The sequence below is a fragment of the Sabethes cyaneus genome, chromosome 3, assembly GCF_943734655.1.
Source record: "Sabethes cyaneus chromosome 3, idSabCyanKW18_F2, whole genome shotgun sequence".
NCBI classification, from domain to species: Eukaryota; Metazoa; Arthropoda; class Insecta; order Diptera; family Culicidae; genus Sabethes; species Sabethes cyaneus.
In genome coordinates, this window is record NC_071355.1 from 171,736,953 (window position 1) to 171,752,110 (window position 15,158).

Below are 15,158 nucleotides of genomic sequence, written 5' to 3' on the forward strand. Positions count from 1 at the left end.
CAGATGTCCGATGGTAATCTCCCCAAGTTGTGTCTGCTGCTCGTGATTCATATACAAATTTCATTTTACGTTCACTATTATGGGACGTAAGAAATATCGGTCGAAAAAAGGATGGACGTTAATTCAAATTTTAGACGTAAAACGAGACGACATTAATTCAAATTCCGTACGTAAAAATATTGACGCAAAAGGAAATCACGTAAGATAAATGGACGTAAAAAGAGATTCTAGTGTACCTCCGCCGCGCTTCGCTTCCAGCTTTTGCTCCGTGAAATATCATCCGCAAGTACGGGTATGTCCTCCGTGACTATCGTCAAGTCCATAAAAACTACCGGTCTAATAAGGGCTATGTACTTTGTCAGCATCGTACGGTGGCTATCGTTTGCTAGTGGATGGAAGCGTTTTGCGAAGGGCAAAGCAGACTCGATTTTCTGCTTAAATGCGCCGTAAGATCTCCTTATTTGTGCTAACCGCGGCCACCAGTGATCCCAACGATTACCGTCCACGAAAGTGTACGTTCGTCTTTTTGAACCTCTACCAATAATGTATTTAGTCTGCGACGCATTTACTTTTAGCCCAATCCTACTAGCCTCCACTTTCAGTCTAGCACAGATGGCCTACGCCGTTGCGAAGATTCGGCCTACAATATCAAAGTCATCTGCGTAACCAAAAAGTTTGCTACTGTCACTGAAAATTGAGTCTCTCGTTTCGATTTTGCTCGCCCCATCATCTTCTCAAGGACAATGTTGAAAAGTATGCAGGTTAAGCTGTCAACTTGTCTCGACTTTTGCCGCACTTGGAAGGGACTCGATCCTATTGACTCTAATATTCTCTCCCAGCCAAGATTTGAATATACAACGTATCACGATGTCAATTGGGAGGTGCAATTTCAACATTTACCTTCTTTTATGTCAATTTTTTTTAAGTCAAATGAAGAACCCGGTGTATAAACCAAAATAGCTTATGATGATTGAAAATAATTCCCCATTTCCTGAATAAACCCCATAAGGTTAGGCTACGTTTTTTTTTTGTAAAACCCCCCCTAAGAAAAATTTCTGGCTACGCCCCTGCTCTAGGAAAAAAAAACTCATGTTGTCTCACACATTTTTTTTTATTTTGCAAAATTTTTAATCAAATTATATTGACCCACAAACAAATATAGAGAAGGTAGAAGACGTACGCTAACTTGGGTCCACCAGTGGACTTTAAATTGGATTTGTAACTATATTTCAAATTGGACTTCACATTGAATTTGGATTCTGGCTTCAATTTAGAAGATTTATTTGAAATTGGGTTTGAATCTGAATTGGAAAATCGGCATCAACTTTTCAAAGAGGCGTAATTGCATTAAATTAGAATTAAAATTGGACTTTAAATGGGACATGAAATTGCACTAGAAATTAGGCTTGAAATTGTACTTGAAATCGGATTTAAATTTCGAATTTAATTAGTCTTGAAATTGGACTTATAATGAACTTTAAACTTGATTTAAAATTTGCTTTTTACTATTGGGTCTGCTACTATCTGTTAAAGCGGTCCGTCGGGTGCCCTCCAAACTAGGCTCGGAAACATCGACTAGCTCTTGGTTAACCAGAAAACACTTAGGATCGACCATCTTTAGGTCGTCAAGATCAGCCGTAAACTAAGTGAGCGGACTAAAATTGAGACAGGCTTCAATTTGGGTTATAGATAAATTTTGTTATAGAACGTTATCTTCTAGTTGCGCAGTGCTTCTTAAGAAATTTTATGGCTGCCTCCCAGAGGCCTCCTAAATTAGATACCTCGATAGTGCAAACTTCAAGGCAATGCCATCAACGTACATTTTGCATGCACACTTTCACCGTCTATTTATGATCGACATCTTAAATATTAACTTTCAACCGGGATAAGCCTTCCCCTTATTTCGATAAAAACGCCATTCTGATGAATACGGACACATTCCTAACCAAACCTAAATTGGAAATGACTGTTATGTCTGTGCTTACGCGCTCTGCGCGAAACCCTATTTGGAGCTGATTTTGGACACATAATTGCTAGAGTTGTTCCTGAACTGCTACCCTTCTGTCATCAGCTCAGGTCCTGCTGATACGTGATATAACTTCAGCATCTGTCGGTACAACTTACGTACTTAATTGGCTCTATCTTGCTCGTTGCGCCCCTGGTCGTCAAGTTCCTACCGGATTATAAGCAAACACTATTTTTGCAGGGTAATTGTCCGGCATTCTAGCAACATGTTCTGCTCATCGTATCCGTCCAGTTTTAGTCATCATTTGAATACTGGGTTCGTCAAGGCGCCGCCGAAGATCGTTCTTAGCACTCATCTTTCGAAAACTCAGAGCACTCGCAGGTCCTCCTCGAGCATTGTCCATGTTTAATGCCCGTAGAGAAACACCGGTCTAATACGTGTCTTGCACAGGGTGCACTTTATACGGGAATTTAAACTGTTCGATAGCAATTGCTTGTGAAGCCCATAGTAAGCACGACTTCCGCTGATCACAGATCCGTTGATTCCGCTCACAGCTGGTGTTATTGTCCACCTTTAACAATGATCCAAAATAGACAAATTTGCTAACTACCTCAAACTCCTCGCCGTCAATCGTTACACTACTGTCCGAGCGGCGTTGATCGGCTTCGGTTCCGCCGGCCAGCATGTACTTTGTTTTAGACTTATTTACCTTTAACCCAATATTTTTTGTTTCGCGCTTTAGTCTGGTGCACTGTTCAGCTACTGTCACAGATGTTCTACTGATAATATCCATGTCACCGTCAAAGCAGACTTATCGTCATGGTTGGTTGAACATCGTCTCCCGCGTGTTGATATCCACTCGGTTCCTAACACCTTGTAGCACTGTGTTGAACATCGGAAACGAAAACGAAAACGTGTTCGAAATCCGAACACTTCACTGCGTATCACCCATCGTAGGTTGAACCAGTTTGATCAGCTTCAGTTGGAGAAGCCGTTCTGGTCCATGATTTTGCATAGCTCTTTTCGGTCGATGGTACCATATGCAACTTTGAAGTCAACGAACATGGAGGATCTGCCGCAGTGTAAATATCTGATTCGATGTAGACCATTCTACAACGAAGCGGCTTGATAAGTTCCTGCAAATCTTCTCGCAATTGGTGATAGTCGGCGGAAAATGATTTGGGACAGCACTTTGTGGATGCCATTGAGAATGGTGATCGCACAATAGTTTTCACAGTTCAACTTAGCGTCCTTCTTGTAGAGCGGGTAGACAACCCCATCTTTCCTCTTTTCCGGTAGCTGTTCTGTGTTCCAAGCTCTAACAATCGGCCGGTGCATCCATTTGTAGCACCGTCTAAATTGCTTTTCCCACCGCTATGGCACTCCGCCTGGACGCCATTCAGGTGTTCATCGAAGTGCTGCTTCCACCTTTCGGTCACCTCATGAACGTCCGTCAAAATTGCCATGCCATTCTTATTCCGATACATTCCGACATACGGCACAAAGTGTTTGCAGGATTCGTTCAGTTTCTGGTAGAACTTGCGTGTTTCCTGAGAACGATGCCGTCACTCCAACTTCGCATACTCCTTCCTGGCAGCGCTTTTTCTCCTGGTAGATTTAGGTTCGTTGCATTTTCTCCTGACATTGTCTTACCACGTGTTGACGTATGGCATTCTGCATCTGGGCCACCCGAGCAGCGTTCTACTCATCCATCACCACCCTCCTACATTCATCGTCAAATTAATTGTTTCCTTGATCCCGTGCCACATGCCCGATGGAGCTCTCCGCAACACTGCTAATGGCCGTTTTTTATGGTGTTCCAACAGTTTTCAAGAAGAGCTTCGTCCAGCTTGTCGTCTTCCGACAGCGCAGCTTCGAGTGAATGCGCGCAGCTTACGGTGATGTCTGGCTAGCGTAGGTACCGAATGTTGTTTACAACGGAAAGCTTTAAGCGCATCTTAATCATCACCAGGTAGCGATCCGAGTTAACGTTAGCGCTTTGATAGGATCTAACGTCAATGATGTCTGAGAAGTACCGGTAGTCGATCTGTGATTCTGTTTGTTTTGGTGACCTCCAGGTGTACTTGTGTAGAAGTCTATACTGGAAGAAGGTACTACGTATGGCCATGTTCTAGGAGGTCTAGGAGGTTGTTCTAGGAGGCAAAGTTGATAATTCTTAGGCCTATTTCGTTGGTCATTCTGTGTACGCTGAACTCTCCAAACACCGGTTTGTATTCCTCCTCCTGATTGACCTGAGCAAATCCCCGATGACGGCCTTGATATCATGTTTTGGGCAACGTTTGTATTCACGCTCCAACTATGCGAAGAATTCCTCCTTGTCGTCATCGGTACTTCTGAGGTAAGGACTGAGCACGTTTATGATTTCTCAACCTACATTCGAGAACTGATTGACCGCCACACCCAATCATCCCTTTTCGCATCTCACCCATCACTATGAAAGCTGTGCTCAACTCGTGTGTGTTGCCGTAGCTCTGGTAGATGATGCGCCTATCTCTGAACGTACGTATCGGTGAGCCCTTCCAGCATACCTCCTGCAGCGCTACGACGTCGAACTTGCGGCTCTCCAATACGTCGGAGAGCTCTCGTGTGCTCGCTTGGAAGTTTAGAGTTCAGCAATTTAACGTCTCAAGTCGGTAAGCGTATATCTATTAGGTAGGATCCAGGATTACCAGGAGCGTTTCGTAGCTACTGACGCGCAATATTCCCTTGCATAACATCGGAGATAGAGCCTTCAGTCTCGAAACTCTTTGGACTTGTCCATCTCGTATTTCTGAAGTGTCCTGTTTATATCCGTAGTTGAACTGGTAACAATACGGGTTTTACCTCTGACTGATCTGTCGAGTTGATGTACTGTCACTCTAGTACTCCAATACAGTAGGACATATAGTAAAGCTAATCGAAACGGTTGACCGAGCTAATCTGGCTTGTAGCAATAAGCGGGACATTTTTTGTATTTTTCCGTCCAAATTTTTAAGGATAAAACATCAGAAAGACCCTGCCACTACATCGATACAGCTGATGAAGTAGCTTTTAATCAACATGGAATATTAAGCTTCTCGAGATTATTCGACGAATCGGTACGTTGAGCGGAGTCGCTGAGTTCTTTCCCAGCTTTCTCTTCTTTGTTAAATTTTTGAAAGTACCCTTGTTTTCACACTACCGACCTGATCCGACGAGTGCTAGGGGGTCAAAAAGCCGTGGAATACCCAGCAGGATCATTAGTTGGTGATCGGTAGTCTGCTGTGGTACCTTCAAAACGAAATTTGTCAGCACGAGGGGTTTTTCGGACATTTGGTCGTGAGGTAAGCAGATAGTGAAGTAAGTTACGTATGTTACGGTGATTAGTTGGCATGTTCTGATAGGCTTCGACTAAGACTCTCCAAAGAATGAATACCCTGCTGATCGAGGTAATAGCACTGATTAAGATTAATACTTGGCTGAAAACTCATTGAATCCTGACGATGACTCCATTTGTTCCAAAATTTGTTCTTCGGAACGTTACTCGGAGGAAAATTCTGTGCTAAAAACGTTGGTGGTTGAACTAATTGACTATTGAACATCTATGGACAACCGGCCTTCACTATCAGAATATCAGCTACAAGAAATGCTTGGTACAGATTTCTTCTGGTTGCACGGTATCCTGTCCAATTTATCATCAGACCCGTTTCATATCTCGATAACTGTAGCCCGGACCGCCGAGCAGTATTCCAGCGTCGAATGAACTACTATAGCATGCAGTGCAAATTCTTCGAGCAACATCTGTGAAGCTTTATGCCGTTTTCATAATCGGGTCAAGACTGTGGGATGCTTTAACCAACAATGTAGTTGGTTTACTGCGTGAAGGAAGCTGTGGGTCAAGCAGAACTCCCAGTTTCTTGGAGCTGAACTGTCTTTTAAACAATTTATCGCAATGATGATAGCCAAAAAGGATCGGCAGCTCCTTCCTGGAGAACTATACAACTTGCTAGTATTGAGCATCATAATATTTTCGTTACACTATCTTAAAAAACTCTCCAGTTGTTTTTATAGACACGTGGCGTCTTCTACTTTCGTCTTCTAAAACAGTTCTTGAGATCATTAAGAAAGGAACGCTAGGGTCTTCATACCGAAAAGCTGACATCGTTGATTGCAGAGACGATTGAAACAACTGAACTCGAAGGAGTATGACAATCGACTGCAGACCAACCATGAGTTTAATTTTTCATTAATTTTCTAACCACTTGCCTACAGGTATCAGTGGGATCTAGTTTTCTTGTTCGGTAGTACAATGAAACAGACAGGAAAAATTTACTGTAATTTTTGGAGTATTTTAGTAGAATACGAAACCTGGAAATTTAAATAAAGAAGAAAACATCCAATTTAGTTCTACTATGTATATTTTATTCTTGACAGATACATATTATGCCTGCGACTTGCAGGGTTCCTCAGGAAAAATTACAAAAATTACTTCGGTCTCTTTTACGTTACAATTTAAAAAGTTTTTTTTTTGTTAAATTATAGTCACTTTAACACTTTTATGTCATTTATGACTTTTGCGGAGTTGGGATTAGAACCCGGGTCATCGGCGCGAGAGGCGTGAATGCTAGCCAATACAGTGGGTCTGACCCCTTTGAAAAGATTAGTTTTTGCTAGTTTTCATAGTTTAATAGTTACATCGGTGAATTCAATACTTTTACCGGCGTACCATATAATTCTCTGTATAGAGATTGTAAGTTCGAATCTAATTTTTGTCTGATTAAGATTAACATCGAATTGCAACTCAGGTAGTCTTAAAGTTCAGCTAAAGATATCTAACTAGAATTAACGTTCTATATGACGCACATTATTTCCAATCTTTTACTCTTCCTCTCGCATAATTTATTTTCAATAGAAAACTTTTACCAGATTTGCAAACTTCATTGCTCTTTTTATCCTAGCTATATCCAAATAATTCACTCTACATGTGCCGTTTCAAGGATAGAGGGATAGAGTACAGCCAATTATTTGAAGTATCATATTTGTTTAAAGGTTGTTTCGCAACAAGATACGAATTGGTAGAGTATTATTGCATAGCAAGTAAATCGAACCATTTAATCATCCAACCATCTAACATATTTTATCAGATATTGTCTAGAATTGATGCATTTTCACTACATACTATTCGTTCCATTAATTACCATACCATCCTTCGTTCACAGATTGACAGGGTGATTCTATCATACGAGTCCATTTAACATCTAAGGTGAAGGAAAGCTATCATACAGCATCTCAACATCATTCTCAAAGCACGTACAATCGACATCCATTTGAAGAACGTAGGAGGATCATCGTATAAATGCAGTAAATCATTTTAATACACACACATATTCATTCACGCTATCCTATCGACGCAACAGGACAGTTTTTTGAGAACAATCATATTGCATTGTCATCATCGTCGCCGGTCAGCCAGAAAAAAAACATCTCTGAAAGTATTTCTGTGAAATTCAAACAATTTGCAGCTAATTGTGAGTACCTGAATCGTAGTATTTATCAAGTATTTATAGAAAATCCCATTAATAATAGTAGTCTAATTAAGAGAATTGTGACTATTACCGGTTAGGAAAAATAATTTCCTCGTTTTCGAGTAGAATCCATGGTTCTGTTATTTTAAATCTACGTTCAAGGTTTTTCCCCGTCTGCGCTTTGTCGTTGAGAAGCCGTTCATTCACCGTCTAACATCAATCCTTTGTTTATGGCTATGTTGCGTGTCACGGCTTTTCCCCTATTTTCTAATTTCATTGCAAAATATTGTCATCGCTTCTTTTTTTGTAGCTTGGATATCCATAATAAATAAAACAACAAATCAATCAATAAAATAGGCAAATGTTTGACGCTGTTCTATGTCGGTCTGGGTGGAGACGGGCTGATTTGACCTCTAAGTAGAGCGCGCGCGGTGGAGGCACGTGGTTGCTGTGGTCTAAATATTATTTGCACTTATCACGTAATGCACGATTCATTCAGGAGAAAAACGAAAATTATAAGTAAATTATGTGCCTCTAATGCTAGGGGTCGTTCGGCGTTCGGTTTCCTGGAAGTAATAATTTTGCAGTGTGGACTAAGGTCATTTCAGTTGTTCTCATTCAGCTGCACAAACCACGTACTGCATGTGCTAGCGGGAAATCGATTGTTTTTCCTGTTATGGCATAAACAACTGGTTTCTACCTTGAGAATAAGTTGACGGTAGCAGCAAGTCAAGCTGTTTAAACACTAACGACCTGCAAGATTGTTAGTTTTCAGCAGATTTTCCGGACTTGTGCAACGTCCGCTGCAGAAAGTCATACGCCAATGACACTTTTTTGAGATTTACTTAGCCTCTATTAGAGACGATAATGAAATACTAATATACTAAAACTAATAGATGAGTTGTAGTTACAAAAAAGTAATTTTCCTTTATTCGAACAGAGCATGTCTAATTCTTTCGCTTAAACCCGCTATCGGTTATTCTATAAAAATTATAGATCATTTGCCACCTCGCCACCTACAATGCATGCTTCGTTGATCCTCAGAGGAAATGGTTCGGCGTTAGCACTTCCGGGTTTATTGGGTCTTCTGATACGTATGGCCTGGAGGCCTAAAAGCCCTATCGCATCTTTGGTGTTTACCAAAGTATTGAAGAGAATTTCGTCCGTAAGTTTCTGTCCATCATCCAACTCCATCGTCTCGTCTTTAACTGATTGTACCATTCTCTCCCATGCGCCACCCATATGCGTAGTAGCGGGTGGGACAAAGTTTTACTCTCTGTTTAGCTCCCTTTTTGTTTTGTTCGATAGCTTACATCCCCTTAAAATTAGTCCTGCTGGCTCCCTCACTTGTCTTACAGTTGGCCTCGAAATACGTCGCTGGTCTAACAAGCATGTTTCAGTCGTCGCATGTTCGAATATCAGCTGGAAGAGCCTGTTAGAGTTTATAGGATCGTAGCACTAGACCCACAATTAACCTGTACTCTAACAGTGGGCTGCGAAGTCTGTAGAATAAAAAACTGATAGTCACATTCCGAAAGCGGAATTGTAACATCTAAGCTTTGCTTTGCTTTCGTCGAAACGAAAAAACTCTATTGGCTGCAAAAAATACACATCCTTTGCAGAATTAGATTACTTTTAAAACAAAATTAGGAGCTGCTTTGATCGGTCTCAGGCTCCTAAAATATTTGGATCGACGTAATCTAGCGATTTCCACCAAAGCAATCCAGTGTTGATAAGCCTTAAATTCAATTCTGATCTATTTATATTTTACTCATTTTGTACTCAAAGCACTTTCTGGGAGGACGGTTTACTTTGATTAAGAAAATCTGTGTGAAAAATACACCACCAATGCAAAAGCCTAATGCAACGTCTTAACTTAATGCTACTTTTTTCCTTTTCACTTTCCAGGTAATTAGTCTAAATCGAAACCTAAGGACATAGGTCTCAGCGGATGTAAATCACCAGAAAAAAAGCAGCGAAGTGGTGTCACCTCTAGTATCATTCTAAGAGCTCACCGATAACAAATCGGAAATTTTCCTTAGCCGATAGCAAGGAGTGAAAGCGCCAAAATCTTCTCACATTGATGTAAACTTCCCGACCAATTGACCGAGTATACGACCGGACTCCCACGGGTGTGTATCAACAAGCGCAACCTAAACTAACTTGAGTCATCGTCGTCACCTTGCTGCGGGTTGTGAGTGTTTACCGACGAGAAGACGAGCCGTCGAGTGGAGAGTTTTTAGAAGAGCGCAGTACTATTGTTGCATGTTACCACTGATCTTCTCGCCGGAGCAGGACACGTACGTCGCAATACTGAGATCCGTCCGGGCAGCAGAACGCAACTCGGCATCGGCGCATTCATTCAAGTAATCGGCCATTCGGTTCAGCTTTTGTTAATTTGTGTTGAGAGATAGCGAGACTAACAGAGCAAACGAATCGATATATTCTATTTTTTGTGATATAGTATACATCATATTGTTTTTTAAGAACTTGATTTTAATCTCGACTAATCGAGACAAGCAGATCGAGAAGCGGGGTGCAGTGATTTTATCTAGAAAAAAAAAGCTTGCAAAAATAACATCGTCTCGATAAGAGAAACTGATACTGTTACAAACAGCTTTCAATTACTACTTCCACTACACTGCGACTTCTATTTCTCCTACGATTCACGAGCGCACCTGTACGGGCACCTGATTCTTAAATCTAATTTCGAAGCAAGAGATAAAGAAACAACAGAGCTTCGTCGTCGAAGCTAAGCCATCCTCTTTAAGTGCGGATACTGTTTAATGACCACCGTCATCATGCGTCAAAAGGATATCAGACCAGCGCCGGCCCGGATCGAATTCAAGGGCATGAAATTTTTAATTACGGATCGCCCCTCGGATCACAACATCCATGGCTACATTGCGGTAAGTCTGGCATTTTTTGCTTCATCCTAATATTGCGTGATACTTTTTGCCCGTTGGCTGCTTCCTTATCTCTCCGGCGTTATCCGCAACTCGTTATCAGTTGCATCAATGTCCACAAGACAGGGATTTCGGCACCGGCCACGATAAGCAAGCTGCGTAGAATAAAATTGGAACTACCTCCAGGCGGGTAGTTTTTGAGTTCGTCGTTCTTATCAACTGACTTTCACTTCTATTTCAAGAACTGTTTTTGAGAGTCTCGTTTTTTTCAATCTCAATTTTAGGAACTTAAGAAACACAACGTCTCGGTAGTGGTTCGCGTTTGCGAGCCGAGCTACAAGATCGAAGAGTTGGCCAGCCAGGGCATCCAGGTGCGTGACCTTGCTTTCGAGGACGGGACATTCCCGCCGCAGAACATCGTTGACGAATGGTTTGAAGTTTTAAAGCAAAAGTGAGTACCGGTGTCTATGCAATTTGTTGTTCATTATTGTTGTTAATGGCAAAATCGCTCATATCATGTTTGCACTCTTAATGATCGTTACCTAGTAATAATGCATGCTTACTACGCATCTGTGTGTCCTAAATGTTACTAACGCGATACGATAAATGGCAGCTTCTTGTACAGATTCCAGGAAGATCCAGAGGCGTGCGTGGCGGTACATTGCGTGGCCGGACTCGGCCGGGCACCGGTTCTGGTGGCACTGGCGTTGATTGAGCTAGGACTTAAGTATGAGGCAGCTGTGGAAATGATTAGAGAGTAAGTGATTCTTTTCTGATTGCCTATTAAATTAAATTGTTTAACATCCCGTTTTTTTTATTTCACTTTTAGTAAAAGGAGAGGTGCTATCAATGCCAAACAACTATCATACTTAGAAAAGTATAAGCCCAAGTCACGACTAAAGCACAAAAATGGTCATAAGAATTCGTGCTGCGTGCAATAAAACTATCAAAAATCCCACCAGTTAAAGTGTTCATTTTAAACGAAATCTAAAACGAGAAAGAAAGCCGACAGCACAGAAAATGGAAACAAAAAGAGAGAGAGAGAGATACAGACAGACAGAGTTTAGTGTAGATCGCTAGTGGATTTTCAAAACAAGTACCAGGTTTTCACTAGACGGTGCCAGATACAGCGCGAATTCGAAGCGATGAAAGCCGCAGAACAGAGCATAGATAGCAAGCAGTGAAGGTAGATCGGCCACATTACCAATGTTTAGCAAAAATGTATGACAGGGACGGAGGATCTAGTTAAAACACAGTAAAACAAATTTAACACAAACAATAGGAAAGTTTGCGACAAATGGACGGACAGCTAGACAGCGAAGAACAGTGGAACTATATGGCAAATTATATATATACACACACACACACTTAACATTAAAACAAAGGAAACTAATTAATTACATATATATAACTAGAGCAAAGGCAGAAGAGTAATACTATCCCAATATTATATGAGTATATAAATTATAAAAACATAATGCGAAAACTTTTTTGACACAAACGAAACCAACAACTGATTTACTGTGCAAGCAATGCCATACACTGGAATATTTTGTCGCAGACTGGCTGTTGTGCTGCGTCTGGATATCGCAGATCATAAGTATACAGTAATTTAGTTAAATTGTTACAGAGATGGACTACCTACCAGAGACAATAGTTCTATTTATGCTTAGATACACACATACGCTCACACAAATCTGTTAAAACGTCAATAGCCAGAGACCGTTTCAATAGTCACCCAGCTTGACTCCGACATACTTGCTCTTATTGTTAGTGAGTTTCAACCAGTACGACGAGAGGGAAGTTAGTGCAATATAAGTTCTACCTAGAGCTAGGGATACCCTACTATAGTAGACAGATAGATAATGATGCTGAATGTGTGTCTTTCTCGGACGAGTGCATTCGTTCAACCCGCGGGTGTGGTTATGGAAAGTTTTTACAATTCAAAAACAGATGATCTTATTTTCCTGCTGCAGATTGAGTTGGAGAAATGCCGTAGGGGAGCGCAGGACGCACAAGCAAACCGTGCAGTTCTGATTTGAATAGCAATTTTATGCTGTTTTTTGTTTTGAGTAAAATGGTCTCAACCGGTTGTGGTTTTCTCTACGTTACAGAGCAAATTGTCAATTACTAATCAAGATTCAATATTTTTGACAAGCTGAAAATATTTTTAATCGGCGTTGGGATGTTTGTAAACCGCGTCACAAATCTAAGTCATTCAAAAGTACGTACTAATGAGCCGTTTCACCAGCGCTACGACATTAAACAGCTCTCAGCACTCGGGTTGGAAGTTGACAGACCGGCGGGTCCCCAGTTTTCAATCCATAATTCGTTTTCATCTCGTTGTTATTCAGTATGTCAAATACTCTTATAAAACATCAATAGATCAGTTTCAGATTTTACCGTGGAGGTGGCACTATAGTTTATCTTCGCTAAGTTTTGAAGTTTCCTGTGGAATAGGTATTAAAAGCTAAAAAATAGCTTCGTTACAATTTGATGGGGCGCTTCGGAATGACTTCAGTCTCCAGTCGGTACATATTGACTTACAAAGACATACTCGCCGTGCTTAGTAAAGACTTGTATGGAACATTTGTAGATTGTTTTCTACAAAATTGCAGGTAATGTGCTTTCTTCCATTCGCCAATTTTGTTTTGTGCACCTTCAAAAGCTTAGATAACAAAGATTTCAAATTTGATCAATAATTCATTCCCGTTTAATGAGACACACAATAAGCAACAATATAATTTAGCTGCTTGTAAAGTTCCTAGTTTTTATTTGTTGCGAGAAAAGTTCTTTATAGTGAAGTTAAATATATTTACCTGCTATGATTGAAGGTAAGTGATCAAACTGGACTTAGAGTCCTTGCTTTCTGTCTAAAACACATGACACATCTAACAAAGGTTTAGCATATTCGCTTTTCATATAAAACCATGCAAAAAAGATTATTTATTCAATAATAACCGTCCACCTCCAAACAAGTGCTTTCTTAACATGAACGCCTAGTAAATCAGCATCATTATCATCTGCAAATCACAATTCAGTATCCATCCACACAAACATAAACCAAATATCACCGTTGCTTATAAGTTTTGTTTAGATAATTGTTCTGGGCAAATCATTAAAGAAAAAAAACATATACTCTCAAGCAATATATTGCATTCCGTTACTCAAAGAAACTATTTATTTAGTACAATTTTTGTTCACCACAACTATCCAGAGCACAATCCCATTTTGTGGCAAAATATTCCTATCCAGTCCATAACCGAATCGATTCGCTATTAGAAAAAAAAAACAAAACAAAACTAGCATCAATTAAATGCTTCCATCTGGTTTGGTAGCGTTTAAGCTTTGGTGCCTCTAACGTGTACTGTTGTAGCCATTTTTCGTTTTAGTCCAATCGAACATTAAGAAGAAAAAAACTGTACACACTACCAGTCAAGCCAGTTCATCAATAACCACTACTGATCACTGATACTAAAATGGTAAATGCGAGGCGAAGTAGAGAATCAGAACAGAATCTTAATAGCGTGAGAACATTAAAATATCAAAAACTAAATTAACTGTGTAATACATAAATAAGCGATTAAGGCAAACATGGACCGCTTGTTAGGGATCTGCATCCTCTAGTCCTGTGTGACGAACGATGTACTAAATTGTACCAAATAGTAATGAATACAACTACATTCGTGTAGATCACTAAAATACACAGCGCATCATGGAGATCATAAGACAATTACTTCAATTTTGTTTTATTTTTTTCTTTTCAAGAGGTGATCTTTCTCAAAGGAAATAAATCATTACTGACTTTTGATATATGTGTTTAGAACAGGTGTAAAACAAACATAGCAAATGGAAATTATTGCCCATTTTATGTCATTAAAAACCTAGCAAGAAATATGCAACTGTGCGGAATCTACGCAGCAACACAGAGAAATATATTTAAATGAAAATATAAACAAATTATTGCATGTGGATGTCGAGCTTTCTCGCGTGAACAAAATTTAGGAAAAGCATAAAAGTAACATCGTATGACCATTTACTGAAAAATTAAAACCCTGTTCGAAAAAAGAGTCCTAGTTTTTCGATATCAATGCCGACCACGTCAGCAATTTAATCAATCATACGTTTACAAACTGTCCAACCCGCCTTTCTTAGCGGCAATCTCGAAGTAACCCTCGGCGGTTTTTTGATTTTGGTGAAACGGTGACTTCGAAGCAGAGATTCACTCGAACCAACGATGCAGCTGCTAAATATCACATGCGCCGCCAAACAGTAAAATGTATTGACTAACTTGCCTCACATACAAACACGTCTGTATCCAACCGGGAAGCAATAAAACGAAATCATAGTTGAAATCATCCCTGAACCCGGGAGAGCCGGGTCCCGATGCCACACCACCATTGAACACGCTAGAATTTCCTGACGAAAATGGCACTTTCGAGCACCTACTCACTAGATTTTTTAAATGTAAACCGATTATAAACAAAAATATTTTGAAAATAAACCAACGATACAAAAAATTGATATGGTCCTCAAACTTTAAAGAAACAAACCAAGTGGTGGCTGGTTCCAGGCCACATTTTGGAATTAAAGAGACTCCTACTCGAAGACATTTTGTGGCAAAGCTGTTTTTAATCTTAAACCGTAAACAGCAAGCACATCGAACGCCAGCCCCATTACCAAACATCTGAGGAAAAGTTGCGTAAAAGAATCTTTTATTGAAATATTGATCAGAAACATGCATATTTTTGTAACTAAAATCGTTGATACCGGCAGTTGTCC

General features: G+C 40.2%; 1 protein-coding gene across 3 annotated transcripts in view; it reads left to right on the forward strand.

Moving 5' to 3' along the window:
* LOC128744623 (PRL-1 phosphatase) overlaps positions 1–14,882 on the forward strand; it is a 110,590-nt gene extending 95,708 nt beyond the window's left edge. For 2 of the 3 annotated variants that reach the window (XM_053841768.1, XM_053841769.1), the window contains exons 3-6: positions 9,379–10,379; positions 10,661–10,827; positions 10,990–11,133; positions 11,206–14,882. In XM_053841768.1, the coding sequence (XP_053697743.1) occupies positions 10,257–10,379; positions 10,661–10,827; positions 10,990–11,133; positions 11,206–11,317 (546 nt within the window). In that variant the 5' untranslated portion in view covers positions 9,379–10,256 and the 3' untranslated portion in view covers positions 11,318–14,882. The remainder of the gene's footprint in view (positions 1–9,378; positions 10,380–10,660; positions 10,828–10,989; positions 11,134–11,205) is intronic. The other variant, XM_053841770.1, reaches the window with a different exon arrangement.
* The last annotated feature ends 276 nt before the right edge of the window (positions 14,883–15,158 follow it).